General features: G+C 37.6%; 2 protein-coding genes across 3 annotated transcripts; one reads left to right on the top strand and one right to left on the bottom strand.

Moving 5' to 3' along the window:
* Positions 1-127: 127 nt before the first annotated feature.
* On the top strand, positions 128-4806 carry rpusd2 (RNA pseudouridine synthase domain containing 2). Its single transcript, XM_084392807.1, has 3 exons — positions 128-865; positions 952-1248; positions 3473-4806. The coding sequence occupies exons 1-3, from the start codon at positions 209-211 to the stop codon at positions 4292-4294; spliced, it is 1776 nt and encodes a 591-aa protein (XP_084248933.1). The 5' UTR covers positions 128-208; the 3' UTR covers positions 4295-4806.
* Positions 4783-16623, bottom strand: disp2 (dispatched RND transporter family member 2). Of its 2 annotated transcripts, none has more exons than XM_084392805.1 (8): positions 16394-16623; positions 11664-12071; positions 11531-11563; positions 11114-11237; positions 10364-10491; positions 10130-10227; positions 9929-10026; positions 4783-9515 (listed from the first exon to the last, which is right to left on the bottom strand). In XM_084392805.1, exons 1-8 carry the CDS (start codon positions 16483-16485, stop codon positions 6030-6032), a joined length of 4467 nt encoding a protein of 1488 aa, XP_084248931.1. In that variant the 5' UTR covers positions 16486-16623; the 3' UTR covers positions 4783-6029. The 2 variants fall into 2 exon arrangements, with proteins under 2 accessions (XP_084248931.1, XP_084248932.1); XM_084392806.1 differs by having other exon boundaries at positions 11531-11560; positions 16394-16607.
* Between the last annotated feature and the right edge of the window lie 3196 nt (positions 16624-19819).

The following is a 19819-nucleotide window of genomic DNA, read 5'->3' as shown; positions in this document are numbered from 1 at the left end:
ATTGTCATTGAATAAAAAAAAGAAGCAATCCATTTTTCAGGCAAAAATAGCTTGGAATAATATGTATATGGTAAATTTCATCAGGCTCAGAAAAAAAGAAAATGAAAGCAGCTTTTACACCGAGAACATGCAAATAATTCGCAAACACGTGACGTCACAGTGATGTCATCAACCCAAGACGGAAACAACATTGTCATTGAACCGCTGGATGGCATGGCTCACGTGTGTGAAGGGGAAGGTAGCAGGTTTCAGTTCATTACTTTGCTTTGTAAAAAGAGAAAACAATAATTTCCTGAGACACTTGTATCGGAACAAAAACGTGAGTGTTAAAACTCAACGAACAGCGTTAAATGTCAGGAGAAATAGTGCACAAGTCTCCTTTAATTTCTCAAAACAACAGCGCTGCACACAGTTAAACGACATGGAGACTAAAGGGACCACCATGGAAGAAGACAGCTGTGATACGGACAGCACGGTTAGAACAAACTGCGGTAAACGTAAACTTGAGGAGACGGATCAGGCAGCAAGACAAGGCCGCGGTAAGAAGCGAAAGAGGGGCGGAAAACAGCTGCGTCCCGGAGAGCGGTACGTGCCTCCTCCACAGAAACGCAACGCGGGTGTGAGTTTCAGCCAAGAACATTTTGCGGAAACCTCCTACTATTTTGAAGGTGGTCTGCGCAAAGTGCATCCTTATTATTTTGATTTTAAGACTTACTGTAAGGGACGTTGGGTTGGTAAAACTCTACTAGACGTTTTCAAGAGTGAATTTCGCGCGGAGTCTTTGGAGTACTACAATGAGGCTGTCAAAGAGGGGCGGATTAAACTGAATGAAACGCCTGTGGATGACCTGAATATAACACTAAAGGTAAGAGATCACGTGACCATGCTCACCGACTGTCTCTGTGTATGTGGTCCTGTTTAATTGTTTTGTATCTCTTTTTGCTCGTCTAGAACAATGACTTTTTGAGGAACACAGTGCATCGTCACGAGCCCCCTGTGAGCGGGCAGCCCATGGAGGTTCTGGTGGATGATGGTGAAGTGGTGGTGGTGGATAAACCTGGCTCGCTTCCTGTGCATCCCTGTGGGCGCTACCGTCACAATACTGTCATCTTCATTCTGGGGAAGGAGAAAGGCCTTAGTGGGCTTCACACAGTACATCGACTGGACCGCCTCACCTCAGGTGTGCTGCTGTTTGCTCGTACACTCGAGGTTTCCCAAAAACTGGACGAAATGGTTCGTGAGAGACAGGTAAGACGAACTCTCTGAATGACACCTACTTGGTTTACAGTCTTGAAATGTCTGCATTGTTTGTTACCCCCCTCACATTTACTAAAGGAATCGTAGGTTAAGTAAAAGTTAAGCTCTGTCATCACAGAAAATGACTTTGACTCATTCCTGAGCTTTGGAAAATTGATCAAAATCTACTTAGTGTGAAGTACAGAGGACTAGGATCACTCATTTAAATAATTTATTGATGTTTTAATAAAAAAAAAAAAAAGTAAGTTAATCATTTTTCAATTAAACAAATAAATACACATTTAAACATGTTTGTTTAATTCATCTTTAAAAATATAGGCCTAGTTAGTTGCATGTAACAAGTAATGATTGCATTTATAAAACATTTACAAATTGCTTTGATTTATCCTTTTGCCAATCAAGTCAGACATTTTATTGGGCAGTTAACAATGCTGATGTTCCGTTGGACAGTTTGAGAGGAACCAATGCACTTTCTAATTCATTTTAAGACTCATCCTCCATAAAACATGGCATGTGACTACTAGCAAATAAGTGTGCATAAAAGTTGTAATATGCTTCTCACAACACTGGTATAATGTGGCAGACATGTGTTTTATACAGTCAATGTCTTTATGTAGTTTATCTAAATATTGTGTATGTAAATTATGACTTTGAAGGGCCATGTCTTAAACATCATATTGGTTTATTGTTAAAAAGTGTATTGGTTGCTTCCACGTGCCTCTTTTTATTTTTTTGAATTTTTTTTTGCTTGATTGACAAATAGATAGAGGAGGAGTTGGCAAATGGATTAAGAAAAGCAATTACCCAATTATTTTTTTTATTTTTTCTTAAATTTAAAACTTGGTCAAAATTGCAATTATTATTGTTATTTTTATATTTTGTTAAGTAACATTTTTAACATGAATTAAACAGTTTCAAATGACTATTTATGTCAGTTTGTCAACTCTTCCTTACAAACTTCCACTGTAAGCATGTAACTGTCAACACTGGGTTTTTTGTTCATTCTTTCAATGAGGGATGAGTCAAAATTATATTCTGATGAGGATCAATAGATTTTAATGCTGTCAATAAGTAGTGCTCAACCAGGAGCATTCATTTAAATTGGTATAACATGGTTCCCACAATCATGGACAACTTGGAAATATCATGCATTTGTAAATATTTTGATTTCCAGGCCTGGAAACGTCATGAAAGTGTCTATTTTCAGTACAGGGTTTTTTTTTTTTTTCTAAGTGTGCTGCTCAGCTATAAAACAGGGAACCCTGCACATGATATCAGCAAAAAAATATATAGATAATGTGGCTACAAATGAATAATGTTTCCAATTACTGTTTTATTAATTTGTTTGCCCGGTTTAATTTAGTTAATTGGTAATGTGGCCACTATCTTGTAAAATTGTTTTATCCTTGGGGTAATTTGTAACTAATAAAAAATTCTTATGAATAAGAATAAAATGTTTATGCAATCTCTCTCTCAAAAAAAAAAAAAAATGTATCCAATAACTGCATACGACTGGAATACAAAAAAAAAAAAGGTGTGGATAAACTATGCTTTAAAATTGTAGCTGTGCAAATTCATATCAGTGGACATTTCATCACATTTAAATTGTACTTAAGTTTTTAAACAATCTTATTCATCATAACAAGAATATACAATATTTTACTGCAGGTCTTAATTCACCCTTCAACAAATGAAGCCCTTAAAATGGTCTTAAATCGGAGCAAAAAAAAAAAATTCTTTAAGTGGCATTAAATGTTGCATGCATTGCAAAAGAGGAATATCTTCCTCAGTATTTTTAGTCTTGTTTAATCTTGTTTAAAAAAAAAAAAAAGATCTTATGCTTAAAATAAAACCAAATGTCAATGGTGTATGAAATCTTGTTTTCCCTTTTAAGTTGTTTTTTCTGAAACCATTGGCAGATATTTGTTCTTGTTTTAATCGATAACAGTTAGTTTATAGTATCACTCAGAAGAAAAAAAAGACTTCTTATCTTGTCATTTTTCTGATGTACCTTGATTTAGATTTTTTTTGACAAAACTTTTTCAGCGTGATCAGAGGGGACAGTAAAAGTTATTTCCATATTCTAGTGGTTGGGAGAAGAGGTATTCAATCAATTTTTTGTGAAATTAATAAAAAAGTTATGGATATCTGTTGGAAGTGTTTTTAAACTTTGAAGCATTGAGCTTTAACCATACTTTTGTTCTGTTTTTCACAGATAGAAAAGGAATATGTGTGCCGTGTGGAGGGGGAGTTTCCAGAGGGTGAGGTGGTGTGTGAGGAACCCATCCTGGTGGTGTCCTTCCGGGTGGGCCTTTGCAGAGTGGATCCGAAAGGCAAAGAATCCCGCACAGTCTTCCAGAGACTGAGCTATAACGGACGCTCTAGTGTGGTCCGATGTCTGCCTCTCACAGGACGTACTCACCAGATTCGTGTCCATCTTCAGTTCCTCGGCTTCCCAATCCTCAACGATCCCATATATGGGTCTTCCGCATGGGGTCCTAATAGAGCCAAAGGAGGGCTGGTAGGAATGAGTGATGAGGAGCTTCTAGAAGCTCTTATAGAAGAACATCGTTCAAAGGAGAGTCTGCACTTGTTGGATTTGCCTGATGAAGAGGTCTCAGGAAAACAAGGGCCGAAGACAGAATGTAAGGTTGGTGCTCAAGAACACCATGATCAGATAACGGTACTTGAGTCAAGTGGTGGTGCATGTGGTGATAGTTCCTGTAAAGTGCCTCTGGGTGAAGTGAAGGCAGAAGGCAGCCAAGGACTTCACAAGAGCACATCTGCAGTCGAGTCTGAGGGCGAGATGAATGGTGCTCAAAAAGAAAAAAATTCGATCTCAGATGAAGCCCCCAGAACTGCAAAATCGAATTCTTTTGTCAGAGATAATTTATGCGGCGAGTGTAAAATTGTGCGCCCTGACCCAAAAGAGAAGGATTTGATAATGTATCTACATGCATTACGCTACAAAGGAGCTGACTTTGAATACTCAACCCGACTGCCTGACTGGGCCAAAGAAGACTGGCTTCAGGATTAAACTCAAATCAGATGTATTCATACAACATTTGTTACCAGATACTACTCCGCATGAGTTTACATGAATGTTTTGTTTTTTAAACACACTTCGATTACTGAATACATTAATTGTGAATTCAAAATGACTGAATTTCTCTTAATTTAAATTGATGATTTTATTATTCTGTACGGCGGTGCATTTCTGTGTTTTGTCTCAGTTTATTTTTCAATTCCTTATTGATAAGGACAACATTTCATCTGACATTAACATACAGCAATAAAACAGACCTTTTTTTGTGGGAATGCAAATTGTTTTTATATATATATATAATTTGAAGTTCCTTCTCCCCCTACAGGTGGGAGTAATTTTAATTAAAATGCCTCATGCAAAATGCCATGTTATGCATAGAAATAAAACATTTTAATTGCATCTTATGAAGTCCAGTTTCAACCTGTTGAGACCTGAAAACCACCCCACAAAGTCAGAGATAGACTGCAGTGTAACCTCAATTAAAAATATTTTAATTTTTTTTTATTGAAATTCTTCATCATAGTTTATCTTTTGACAACTTCAAATCTGATTTTACACACAGGCTATAAACAACAGTAGCTCCACACCAGCAGGTTTTATAATACAGCTGCATAATTTCAGGGGGAGGGGCAACTTTTGGCACAATTCATTCTTAAATTTTGGCACTTTGTATTTTAAGATATCAAGGGCACATCTGCTGGCCTTAAAGAAGTAACATTAATTCAATCTGAGTATAAAAAAAGAGAGTTATTTCTAGCAAACTTTTTTTCTCTCTCAGTGTAACAGGTTTAACTAACCTTTGATTCCAGTTTTATAATTTACATATTTGTGCACATCACAAAACACCACTTTTTTACATACAACCTTTTGCATTCTGATTAATGCATATCTTTCAAATACATACTGAACATGGAGGTAACACTCACAGTCTTGTATAGAGTTCAAATGTCATATTGCAGGTATTTATAAATCTGGGGCATTAGTGAAACATGTCCACACACTGAAGCATTTTAACTAAAGCACACTGTTGTAATTGGCCTATATTCTAATGGGCAGTCATTGTCTTTTTTAAAAGAGGTACTTTTATGGCTATGCAATAACAAAAATAGGTTTGAAAATATTTATCATAACATGCAATAAAAGGTATTCATGGGTAAAACAGTTATAGCCACAGTAGCAAGCACATTAATGCCAAGTTTTCCTAGCATAAGTTAAGCGTAAAATTACTAGTTGGTTTTCAGCGCTTGATAATTTGTGTATAAAAACTGAAAATTATTTGAAGGACTTAATTGGTTGAGTCTAAATAACAGTAAAGAAACTGATAATGATTGTAGCCTTAAAATTATGGAAATTAGTTTAAAAGTTCATGGCTTGGTTGTGTAAAAGATCAGGCACAATTGTTCTTTAAGTGTTTTTAAGTTTGCAGTTCAAGGCCCCTGAAGAAAGGCTTTTTCAAAGGCTATTGTGGGTGCACATTCAGTGTATATTTACATGACATGCAAGGAATCATGCAAAAAAAAAAAAAAAAAAACAGTCTCCTCTTGAAATTTTTTAAGCACTGTGTATACTTTGAAACAATTCACTGATGTTTGCAAAACATTGCCTAGGTCTCTTTCAGACAAATTCCGAAATGTAATTGCTCCTGAGTACAAAAGTTCAGCCCAACATATAAAGTACTGGCCATGCTGTGGTTGTTTAGATTTGCTCAGTGTGTTGACAATATTGATCAGCTGCCACCTTCACCTTTTCCGTCCCTTTTTATCCAGACATCGGGCATGTCGGGTTTGCTGTTGGGCAATATAACTGGCACCTCACTTTGTGTGGTCCTCACCCTCCCAGACCCCGGGGAGGCAAGGTCATATACAGTCTCCTTCAAGGACAGACGTAAAGTGTCTCTCTTGCCATTAAGGTGGCCAGGTTGTAACTCTTCCTCGATCTTAACAGCTTGAGAGACTAAGATAGCAGGTTCTACTTCACTTAAGCAGGTCTCATTGGAGTCTTCGAGTCCCTCCATGGAACTCTGAGACTGGCATGACAAAAGCCGTTTGTGTAGATGGCAGCTAGTGGCTTCATCTAATGAGAGTGACCTTTCATTGACAGTGTCTGTAGTCTGAGTGATCATGATTTCTTCCATGCTTGAGGAAGACGATAAAGAGACATTCCAAAGTTGGCGCCCACCTCTCGTCTGGCCTCGGCATTTCTTGCACAAAACCTTCTCCTTAGATGCATCTTGTGGAGGAGCAACTACAGGACACAATATATTCTCTTTGTACGGGGATGAGGTCTGGAGTGCTGGAGGTGGGTTGCAACCCTTAAGGTGCCTGCTACACATGACTGCGCTGTCAGCCTCAATGCTGACTCGATCATAGTCTTGCCTTGGACTAAGGCCACAGAACTGAATGTCGTCGGAAAGGACAGAAGGTCTGTTGGACAGCTTGCTGGTGCAAGTGCTATTCTCGAAGCTGTCGCTCAACTGGCAAGCAAGTGGCTGCAGCTCGTACTGCTCTGGCTCCCGTCCTCCGATCGGTTGGCGCTTTCTATGGTGCTGCTGGTTGGGGCAAAGAAAGCCTTCGCTTTCTTTATTAAAACTTCTTCGAACCCGAGAACCCGTGCCACAGCCAAATGCCCCATTAGCTGCGGGATTGGTGGTCCCTTGTTCTGTAGTCGAACAGGACGACAGTATATTTTCAGTGGCTTGCTTTGTAACACAGGGTAGGGTTATGCTCCCACAGTTCTTTTGGGGGCCGAAGAAGCAACACAGCGACTGGAAGAAGAAAGTGGCGAAGCCACATGCAACACACTTCACAAGCAGGAGGAAGATCCCAAGCTTCCTGAAAAGCAATGCAGTTGCGGGCAACATAATAATACCCACGCAAAAATATGCCCCAGCACCTGTAGCTACCGGGTAACCCATTCTCTTCAGGGAATGTGCAACCCTGCCCAGTCTGTCACTGTGTGGGGCCAGGCTGTATGAAATGCAGTAATTGGCCACAAAGTCAACAGAAAGACCTGCAGCTGCTGAAATAAAGAGTGCTTCCACACCATTTAACTGCCATTCCAAAAGCACAAGGAGACCAACAGTAGCAAACACGCTTCCTCCCACCGCAATGGACACATACACACTTAATGGAATATTCCACGTCATCAGTAAGAACAGTGCAAATGTGAGAGCTACCGAAAAGCCTGCCACCACCAATGTCTCTGAACTCAAGCAGTGCTGGAAGTCATATAAGCCTAGCTGGCTTACAAACCATCCTTTCTGCAGTCCCTCTGGAGCCTTGGAGATTTCCCCATTAAACCATGATAAGATCTCTTGATAGAACTGTGACATTCTGCCGAAGTTGAAGCTGTAAAGTTGTACAGTCTTGAATATTACTACAAGGGCAGTGATTCGACCCTCCGAATCAAACCTCAGGCCTCCACCACTGGTTAAGCGCCCCTCTGCATACTGTTCTGCCACCATCATGCTAAGGCACTGCTCGAAAACACTTGGTGGGTACGGAAAGGGAATATTATTGCAGCAAAAGCTAAATGCATCCTCGCTTTCTGAACAGCGCCGTATAGAAACCCAGTGAATCAAACGTTCGACAAAACACAAATTGACTTCTGCGGTTTCTTGGTCAGCTGATAATGGAGAATAGAAGCTCTGGTTTTGAATTTTTCCACACAGATCCCGGAGCCACAGTTGGGCTTGGGGACTGGTCATATTGAACCCTGGATCAAGAGCTAAAGATCCATTACTTTTTGGATCAAAGTGGTCACCATCGTCTGATGGAACGATGCCCCAAATTAGAGTCAGCGTCATGGGTTCATCTTCTCCCTGTTTCATTCGCTCAAACATGAACTGATGACGATATTCAGCATCGTATCTCTCAAAGGGATGGCTGGAACGGAACAGCTGAGTTGTCCTGCTGTTCGAAGTTGGCAGTTTCATGCCAGGGTCTACGCATGATATGTACGTTCCACCGACTGCCAGAACTGCAAACCAACAGATCCATATGTATCGGAATTTCACTACTCCACAAGGCAGGATCTTCAAAAAAAGCAGGTTCGATGTGTCAGAAAACCCTCGGCCTAACGTCCGAAGCTTCTGCCTCAAGGTAAACAGACAACGCTTTCTTGAACTTGTCTCCCAGAATCCACCTGTATTTTTTGAGCAGCAGGGCTTCCACGCTGCCTTTGCAACAGGGTTTGAAGACAGCTCAGCATAGCGTTCCTGCAAAATGAGGGTGCAAGGAAGCCAAACAAGAGCAAATAATGTGTTTATTAATGAAGCACTGCCAAGATATACAGCGAAGCATCTCACAGCAGTGATGCTACTTATGTAGCCCGAGTAAAACGTGATGCTAGATGTCAGACCTGACACTAATATCAAGTATCCTATTTCCTGTAAAACCCGGTTCATTCTCTTCTCAGGGACAGCTGGAGGGTTGTGGCTTAGCTGTAGTTTCCAGAAATCAACAAAAGTCAGGGCTTGATTTAGGCAACTTCCCAAAAGGACAAGGACTGATGCAAGATTGAGGAGTGGAAAAAATGTCAAGCGAAATGCGACTTTGTAGAAAAAATATGAGGTGGAAAGTGATAAAAGGACAGACACCAGTGACATCACTGCTATAAATGGTGATTTGAGATATATTCCCATTGTGAACAAAAGTGCAAGAGCTGCAAGAACAGGATAGACAGAGTCCCGTGCCAAATAATACTTGAAAAGTTTCTGTTTAATTCCCAAATCCATTCCTGTTATGGTGGTGGTGTTGTAGGTGAGCTCACGACCCTCTAGATGGTCCAAATAAATTTTCATCAATGGATCACCTTTCTCCACTGGTAGAAATACTACGCTATATTTTAGAGACGGGACCTTGTATTCTACAGTCTGTGGTCCCAGGAAGTCCTTGTCCACAAGGTAATGAAGAATCTGGAAGATGCTTGACAGTTTACAGCGGTGTGGGACAGATGCACAACGGCCAAATTTACTTCTCTCAGTACATGATGCAACCAGGCTTCTGTCATGGTAGTAAGGGGCACAGAACCTGAGCAGACCAAGGCTTTCAGAAACATGCTGTGGAGTCAGACTAAAGCAGGAAGAAACGTTATTGAGAAGAGCCAAGTAGTTTCCCAGAGACCAACTTGGACAGCACTCATTTTCCACTGTGGAGCCGTACGACTCTGATCTGACCTGGCAGAGTTGATCAAATTGTGTCCCTGAACGGATCTAAAATGATAATGAAAAAAATTACTTGCATTTCCCAGCAAAAAGATTGCAAATATAAAAAAGTTGTATTGCTTTCAGTGTTCATGTTCAATCTCATATTTTGTAGGTATTTGTACATACCATTTGCATATATACATGCTAAAATATAGACTTTGACCAAAAATATATTTATGAATCTTTTATTTTTAAATTGAAAATATATTTGTATAGCTTCTTATTCAGAACCCAAACTACCTGTACAAGTACATATGATAACAAATGATCACTAATGATTCAATCCTGTAATATATGAATTTGATTATTAACACACACTGAATAGATTCTATCACATATCCAACAAAACAACTGCATTTATTTTTTTCTTGAGAACTTGAGAATATTATCCTTTTGGAAAAATATAGTCCTTGGTTTACCTGTGTCTGTTCCATCTGGCACATGGAGTAAATTGCCTTTAGACTCCAGAGACTGGCGGAGTTTCCAGAGCGGAAGACCAGCTGAGCATAGCGCTCTCCTACAGAACCACAGATTAGGTGACAGAAAACAGCATCACATAAAACATGCTGTGCTCCATTTACTGATTTATTAGGTTAGGAAATGCTTGAATAAAATCTCACCTGGGGCATTACAAAAAAAGTTGTGCTCAGCGTCATCTCTGTGCAACATTCTCCTTGATCGTTCTCTTAACTGAGGTTCAGATCTAATTGTGCCCTCTCTGTAAGACAAATATGTTTTTCAATATAAACATGACATACAATCATTTAGTATTAAAAGCAAAAGTCTGATTTAGTGAAAATATCAGTAGTAGATATTTAAAGTATGTTTAGCATCATACGATTGCCAAGAAATACCCTGGTGTTGTTCTTTCTGTGAGTTGCCTTGGAACTGGGGACAATGATTTTCCAGGCCCAGTGTTTTGCTGTAACCTCATCCAGGTTGCTAGACGGATACTGATGTCTGTTCCACGAGGTTCAAATCCCTGTGCGATCCGATCAAAGACACATGAGAGGTAAGCAGAAACTCTCTGTAGTCATTATAAAAATGAATTGAAGTCTTTTGAGAGGCCAATTTACAATTCTAAAGATCTAAAGTCCAGCGTTGGCCAGTTTATTCTCAGAAATGTATTCAAGCAGAAAATAAACTCTTAGCCCTGGTTTCAGAGATAGGGCTTAAATTAAGGCAGGATTAGGCCTTAGATAAATTAGGTCATTTAAGTCACTTTTATAAACGTGCCTTAGCAAAAAACATTACTTGTGTGCATCTTGAGACAAAACTAGAACTAGTACTGACATATTTTAAGTTGCTTTCAGTAAACAGCCCAAACATGCATTTTAGTCTGGGACTAGGCTTAAGCCTTGTCTGTGAAATCAGGCATTAATGTAAAAATTTCTTGTAATTTTCAAACGTTATATCTCTCAGTTGTAACTGTTGCAACTGTGAATTTTAAAATTGCTTGTTTTAAACTTAATCTTACAACTTTGATACTTATTTTCTTACATCACTTTTAGTATGTTTATTCCTTTCTTTTTTTAGTACAAAAAAGCATTAACATGAAGCATTAAACTTCATTATTTCTACATTATAGACATGGAAATACTCACCAACAAAGGGTCTGAAAAGTCTAGCAGAGGACCAGTCAAAATCCCAGCCAGGGAACAGGCAAACAGAACTAGCGTACACGAAATGAGTACAGTCAGCGGGTACTCCACTATGACCTGGGAATAGCTGTAAAAATCAATGGTGTTCAAATGGTCAAATTTAATCTAATTGCTGTATGGCACATTAACTTGCATCATACTACTGGTATTTGCCACCCTGCATTTTAGAATTACATTATCACATTAGCCTAATGCTTAAATGCTTCTTCCCGATTCCTTTAAATCTAATATTGAACATAAGGATAATTTGTTCATGTGCACTACTGTATAACTGTAAATAGTAATCCTAATATTGAATTTCATGTAATGTTATTATAAACAAATACATCTTTATCATCAGTTGCTATAAAAGCATCTCACCTCCTTGGTATCCTATGCAGGCCATCATTCCTACTAAGAAGACAAACATAGAGATATAACATATTTAAATGTTTACAATCAACTAGATGTATGTCCATTAGAATGGTATTAATAATAGAAAAAGGGTCTGGACCTCACTGTCACCATGTGACGCTGTACAGGCTTGTGGTTACTGCCATCATGAGATCCATGAAGCCAATGGCACTGCATTTTATTGTGACATGAAGGCAGATGCGATGGACTGCAGCTATGGACAGTCTTAACAGGACTCGCTGAATGCAAGTCTGCTTGATGGTAAGCATTCTTTTGACCTGGACCTACATTGCTTTGATTCGAAGGCTGGTGGCCACAGCAGGGGCATCTTTTGTGTTGTGGTGAATGAGAGCCAGAGCCCTGCGACGCTTGACGGTGGAGTTGAGTAGAGGAGTTTGACTTGAATGGACTGTCGCTGTCTACTTGGTTCTCTTCTATCTTGACCGGACACATCTGAGATTCTGTGCTGTCATTGTCCGGAGGACACAGCGAAACCTCAGGGATTTCACTGCAAATAAAATAATCGCATAATCAGATGTTTTTAACATACATACAAACATACCTTTCCTACAGTTATTTCGACATGAAGAATTCACGAGTCGCGATGATGTCAGATTCGTATAGAATTTTGTTTTTTTTTAAAGCCGATTCTTACTGTATGAACCGGTTCACAAATGAATTGATCCGACTGCTGCTGTTGATGAGCTAAGAACTAACTGATCCAGTCATTAAATTAACCATTTAATTAATTGTACATTTTTAGGTTATGACTAAGTTGTTTAAGTGCCAAATCAGCTGTAAACGGCTTCTTGTTTTGAGACCACAATGTGTTTATTCTTACTGCATTTAACGTCATATTTTGCTGCTGATTTCACTTGTTTTTATACACACTTCAATTTGGTAACTTGATTACTTGATATTGAACGTTTAATCATTTGCTAGCGTCAGACATGAACAAAAAGAAACGTTTGCATATTTGCAGATCATGCGCATTGAATGCCTGAATCCATCATGTTGACCAACAAATAGAATGTTTAAAGTTGTCCCACAAATACTTAAGTGTACTTAACTTAATGTGCCTCTAACATTTATGTTTACAGCTAACAACTATTATAGTTAGTGAGTGTCTTCTATATATTAGATAAGCAATGTCTGGAAAATGTATCAGCGAAATGCTTGAAGACCCAATTAGGCCAAGTGGGAGGGACTCCATCAGTTTACCCTGTCAACCGCATAAAAAGCCTGTTCAGATTAGATCAAAAAAATCTCACTATAGGCCTACTTGCAACTCAACAGCACAGAATAAATATGAGTGCGACAACTGCTTAAAATGTACTGCTGAATAATGTAGATCACCTTGAAGAACCAAACCTTAAGATTCAGTAGGCCTATTCATTTATTTATTTTTCTTCGTTCAGTATATTCACAATACTAATTATGAACATTTATTATGGCTCTTTATGGGGAACCATCAGTTGTTACTGTGCTGAAATGTTAAAGTATACAGTATAAGATTTATTGATCAAATAATGTGTCATGATATAAACCATTCTAGTTTCTAATTATCCCTCTTTACCATATTTCAAATAAAGTGACTGGTTTGGTGTGAGAAAACATTAAACTACTCTTTTAAACATTAACAACTCCTACTAAGTATGACGTTTTAAGTTATTTGCTTTTAACAAGCTTGTTTTTACACAGATCTAGATGACTCTTAGTATTACCGGGGAGACAAGCAATGCAAACACTGGAACAAACAAATGACTGCTGTTCAAGTTTATAAATGTATCCAAGGAACAAATAAGCTGCCTTTTTGGTTTCTTTAAATGTGCAAACTAAATTGGGCAGATTATAATATGCACGACTGATCCCATTTAGCCACTGACAAAATAAACAACCAGGATAAATCATGTGCAAGGAAAATAAAAAGACTTTTGAACCAGACGTGTCTGAATAATGATTAAACAAAGCCTTGACTCTTAACCCTTATGCCTTTTCTCTCTCCCATTACTGAACATCTTGGTTGGCCTAAATGCTTCAAATGTGTCTCTGCACATTGTGTATTTGGATGTGAGCTGTTTCATCTCCATTAACTCCATCTTTCGGAGTAGCCTGCAATAAAACATGGCAATCTTTGTTGTGGATCAATTACTAAACACAGAGCTGTAAAAATAGCATCAGGAAATTATATAATGCAATGTAATGTGTGATGAACTCGCTTATTATTGTTAGCAGATTCCCATTACAAGGCTTTCTATAGAATTAATCAATAATGTTACAAATCTTCAGTTCAGCATCTGATGAGGATCATGGGTTTAGGTTGTGCGCATGCTGCAGGTGTTCTGATGGCTATCAAAAGGAACACAGGCATAATTTGATTTGACAGCTCTGCAGCTGGTACATCGTGTCTGGCGGTCCGCACTGCCAGGACTCGGAAGTGATTGTTGTGGCCTGTCAGAATGTAAGGGTGAAATCAGTCCATCAGCAGACAAGGAAAGACACTAGAAATCTTGCACTTTGGATGACTCTGAATACCTCAAGGATAGGGAAAACTAAGCTTAATGGATATGATTGTAATTTCCAGAGCGAATTTACTCATAAAATACCCTCTTTAACTAAATTCGGATTAAATATTTACTGGAGCAAGCATAAATATTTACTAAATACTTAATTTGTTTGCTCCCTTTGCACCAAATCGTATGAGCATATGATGTGCATATAAATATTCAGCACAAAACATTGCACGGTTTATATTCCCATCTCCCTCAAGCTTTTAATACCCTGTGGAACTTACATGGTAAGAGTCATGATCTGGAATAAATGCCTGAAATGTAACAGAAACTGAACTGATTGAACAAATGCACACAGCATTTCAGTGGACATCAGCCATGTTGGCTGACAATCACTGACTAATATCATGCAGTATAATGGACACTTACACTGCACGAGATTTACTTCAGGCCACTGATACATGGTGACTCAGTCTAGATAAAAAAAATAATTGGACCGATTCTGTGACACTGCTCATAGGCACATCTTCTTGCACGCAAAGTGCAAAGTAGCTGCTGTACATTGGTTAAAATCGTATTTTTAATAATCAATTCGATTTTAAATGGTCTGAATTTGAATGACTGATCCTAAAATCTAATAATCAACTTTCCTTTTTACTAAACCATACTTTACTTTCTAGGAACACATGCAGGCTGAATGAAACTTGATGAGAGTAACAATCTCATTCATAAGTTGATTGATTGTCATCTCAGTAATGTAATTATTTACCAAAAGATTCAGATTAATGCCGTTGCCACCAGACTATAAAATCTCCCAGGCTGTTTGTGACAGTTTGGGGAGATGAAGCACTTGCTTTTGTGTGTAGGATCATGTGCAGCCATTTTAAGGAACATAAACAACAGATAATAACATGGAACAAAACCTTTGATTAGCAAATCAAATGCTGGTAAGGGAGGCCAATGTGTGAGGATCGCATTGGAATATAAAGACAGGGATTCTCCTGAGAGGGTCACACTCAAACATGAGTCACTGCAGCTTCAGTTGGATCTTCTCCACCAAAGCTGGAGAACGCATCTCACCATCTGCTCATACTTTGATATACAGAAAGATTTTGTCATGAAAGTTAATCATTGTTGATGTTAGCAGAACAGGGAATCTACACCTAGTTATGCTGAAGCAAAATGTCTAAGTCAGAGTAACAAACGAGCCCCGTGATTAACCTTTTCAGAGTCAGTCGTCTAACACCTCCATTTAGAGTCCTAGATCCCCGTGCAGTTCATTATTAGAATTACTCCAGACAAATGAAACATGCCCGACTAATGAGGATAGAAAGAAAAGATTTCTTCTCCTTTTTTGCCATTAATTAAAGGAGTTGGAATATTTTTGAACAGTAGATGTACTGTAGTTTTTTTTTTTTTTTTTGAACAAATGCAAATTAACATGGATTTAGCTCAAAAATGTTTTTATCATTATTAATCTAATAAATAGATTTACATTTACAAATGTAAATATATCAAAAGAAACTGTTAACAAAAACAAACAGGATTGAACAAAAACATCAGGAATGTCAAGATCATATCTCACTTCAAAACATTACATGAAATTAACATTGCAGTAAAAAATATTAAAATTAACAAAGTTGATATCACATCAGTTCCTCACAAGCTATAATTAATGAAGTTTAGATGATTATACCACATTTATGATATGGCACACCATTTAGAAATACTTTACTTAATTTTACTATTCACAAAGCTAAAAAATGTCTTGATTATGTTATAATGTTTAATAAAATTTAAAATGACACAAGGAATGTGCTTATTATATAACCTATTTAAGACATTATAACATTATTTTGTCATTCATTGCAAGATTTTAAAGAGTTTTTAATCTTTATCTTTTTAATGGCATGTGCATTGTCAGTCAAATATACATTAGGCTAGCATGATTTTTACCCTGAAAATAATTCATAATTCATACTGATTAGCGGTCGTGACTCGTGCCAGATATAAAATAAGCGCAAATCCAATAAATTATAGTATTTAGTAGTAGTAGTATTTACACGTGATCTCCTTGTGCTTTCAACCTATTGCTCGGGTGTTTTTTTTTTTTATCGTAGAATTGTATTTTCCCTTGTAAACAAAAGCCAAAGTGGGTCTGATAGAGGGACACCTTAAAAAGCGTCACGTTCATTATTTCTGATTATTTGCAAAAGCAACATTTTAAATGACTTGCGTTCGCTCACAAGCACACTTCCTCCAACAATTAGCCTTATAATGCTTGATATCCACAGTAGCGTACAGTATACACGTAGCCTACCTTTGAGCTTCTTCCTGAGAAGGTCCCTCTGTCGTGGATGAATCTGTGATTTCAGCATCATCACGCACTCTAGAAATAGACACGGTATCCATGCTTTAGTGTTTTAATATCCGCCTGTCACTATCAGATAATTCTGTGCAGAAATGCAATCGTATCGGGTTGTGTTCGTGCTGTTGAAGCCAAAGCCTGCGTTAGTGTGTATATGGAGGCTGCTTCATCGTGTGATCTGAGGTGTTGACAGTGAGTTGAGCGCGCGCTGTTCACCCGAGGGTGGTGCTGGAGAACAAAACCACATCGCGTTAACACTGCAAGGGTTTGTAGCTAAAGCCATATCGAAATGTCGAAAATGATTTGGTATTTTTTTCAAAAGTCATGTGACCCGGTAACTGACCGCAATAATTTGCTGCATACAATGCAATACGTTCCGAACAGTTATCATGTTTAACTGTCAAATGAAATGGAATGGAATATAGTAGTAGCCTAGCCTATATAGGCCTATCTCATTAATAACTTTATGGTTTTGAGTCAAAAGTTCAATTACACAATTATGCTTTTTATCTAGCTATGTTGGTTTCAAACATCTATCGTTCAAACAACTGTTTAAGTCGGCATGAAACGGAAGTTGTGATAGTCTTTTCTTTCCTATAAGAAAATCCGAGTGAAATGGCTTGTCAAACAAGAAACATTTTAGGGCTGGACTTCATTTTGTCCGTCAGGAACTGATTGGATGGTGGTGGGTTGCTATTGTTGTGATGTCATGTGAGTGAAACGTTGCCCCGCCCTCACGCCAGTAAACACGTCATCAGAGAAGAGAAGAGATGTTGCTGCAAGAGGGAGGGGAAGTTACTTTGATTAAAGATTAAGAGGGCACATTAATTTAAAAAAATTATGTGCACAAACAAATCATTTATAATAAATACAACAATATTCCATTAAAATATGAATTGTTCATTTTGATTTCATGGTGACTTTAAATGTGAATGTTTTACAAAATCCAGTGTTTTTTTTTTTTTTTTTTTTTTGCAATAGCTGTTGAAGAAAAAGTAAAATTATATTCACACAAGAGTAAATTAGGTAGATTTCCTGGGAGCTGTTCTCAAGGGCATTCATTATAATTTCCTACAATTGATTATTATTATTATTTTTAAGAAAAAAATATAATATGCTATTTAATGGCATGCAGGTCCCCTTTTTCCTGGCTAATAATGGTGGAAATGTTTCTGTTGTTTCTAAAGCTACAATGATCTTGGTTACAAAGAGTGGTTGGTCCAGCAGATCCTGATAAATGTAAGCGATACAACCATTTATATCAGATACTGCTGATAGAATATCCATTTTATATGCAAACGACCATGTATTTATAGTGTTATTCGACTGTGAGAAAGGCAGCATTATTTTACACAGTTATTGGGCTTTATGTTTGACACTATAGGCAGAAAGGGAACATCACACACTGACTGAGCTGAGATGATGAGACTATAATGAAATTCATTACAAATTTAAATGGCACCGAAGCAATATATTATTTATTATTATTATGACTCACTATTCTCTACAGACAGTGTGCTAGAAAAATACTTTTTCTCACATGCGCCTTAACTCAACGAGTTTTGACATGATATGTGTTAAGCCCACAGTGTTGTCTCTGGAATCCATTCGAGCATGTTTGCTTCAGATCATGGGTGTTTCTGTTTTGGCAGTTATAGTAATCTCTAGTGGCACATTTCTCCCAGTGAGTGCTACATTGTTGTTTTATTTCCTTGGTGTATTTCAAGACAGAAAGACACATTTCCTTAATAAAAAAGCAGTGAGAAAAGGCTCAGTGGCAAGAGATATATGAGTGAAATAACATTTCTATGCTGTGTTTCTAAACGGTTTGGTTTTAAAATAATGTGTAGCCTACCGGGTGGATTTGATTGGTGTTAGTGTCACTGTTTGCACATATTAGTCCAGTAAAAGTTGTATAGTTATAAAAACACTTTCAATAATACTGCAAGCGACTATGATTCACTCTTCTTCAGACACTAAGTGGAGGAAATGTTAAGTTTTAAGACTACTTCAACTTTACAACAAAAATTGGACCACATTTATATATAATGTGTTAAATAACTCTTGTGTGTCTTTATTACATCAATGTTTTAGGATTTTCACCTTCTTTTGAACCTTAACATGATGAAATCTGATCTCACAGGAAATGCATGTTAATATTTGTAAACGGTAATGTGTCTCAGCCGATCATTTGCAATAGAATCACCCAAGAAGTATATTAATACCAGGCCTAATAAAAGGCCCATGATGTATTTTTTGACATTTAGGATGAGAGCGTTTTGTTCATGTGAGATGCATTTTCACTATCTGTGGTACACATATTTGTATCCTAATATTGTACTTAATAACCAATATTCCCCTATACATTCTAAAATAAAAAATAAAAATTGAAAATTGAATCCTTGGTATGCATGTTAAATATAAAAGGAAGTTTACATGGTGGGCCTAAGATACTTTGCTACCACCTACTGACATAAAGAGGTAAGCTCACCTTGCAGTTTCTAAGTGATGCTCATTAAAGGGATAGTTCCCCCCAAAATGAGTTTCTTTGTTCTTTTGAACACAAAATAAGATATTTTATAGAATGCTGGTAACCAAACAGTTGACAGGCCCCATTGACTTCCATAGTATTTTTCCCCTACTATGGAAGTGCATGGGTTAGGGTTATAGGGTTAGGGTCAACTGTTTGGTTATCAACATTCTTTAAATAATATCTTATTTTTTGTTCAACAGAAGAAAGAACTTGCGACAGTAATAAAAATGGAAAGACAAAATTGATTTTATCGTGGGAATAAAACCGTAGCCTTGGCTAAATGCTTAAGATTACGAAAACATCGCTCAGGAGAACAACAAATGGGTAGAGATAAGCTGAATAAAAAAATAAATAAAAAATAAAAAAATAGAACATGAAAGCTAAATACATTTGCTAGCTGGTCTACAGTAAACAGTAACTTGGATTGCAGATTAATAAAAACAAGAGGCTATACATTTATTTTGTTGTAATGTATTAAATTCTGTAATGGACTATTTTTCTTCAAGCTATCATCTAAGATAATCTAATAATTGCACTTCAAGCAATCAATGTTTCATGTCAGTGTGTTTTATTTATTTATTCGTTCACTAACAGTCAGTTCGCCTCTGGCCTGAACCCTGTAAGGATTTATTTTGCGACAATGGGGGTCTGAATGTACATTATCTTTAACATACATCCTTCAAAAGGTCAATGGAATGGTAAAAAACACAGAGCATCTTTAGTGTGTGTGTCAATTGAGGTTGCATTGTGTGGGAGGTGATTATTTGGCCATGAGCGGTAGGACACGCCCAGGGGGCGTTACCACAGCTCACAGTTACTACGCTAAATTACAGTGCGCACGTTCT

This window comes from Rutilus rutilus (assembly GCF_951802725.1).
Source record: "Rutilus rutilus genome assembly, chromosome: 21".
Classification (NCBI taxonomy): domain Eukaryota; kingdom Metazoa; phylum Chordata; class Actinopteri; order Cypriniformes; family Leuciscidae; genus Rutilus; species Rutilus rutilus.
This window is presented reverse-complemented; position numbering and strand designations above follow the sequence as displayed.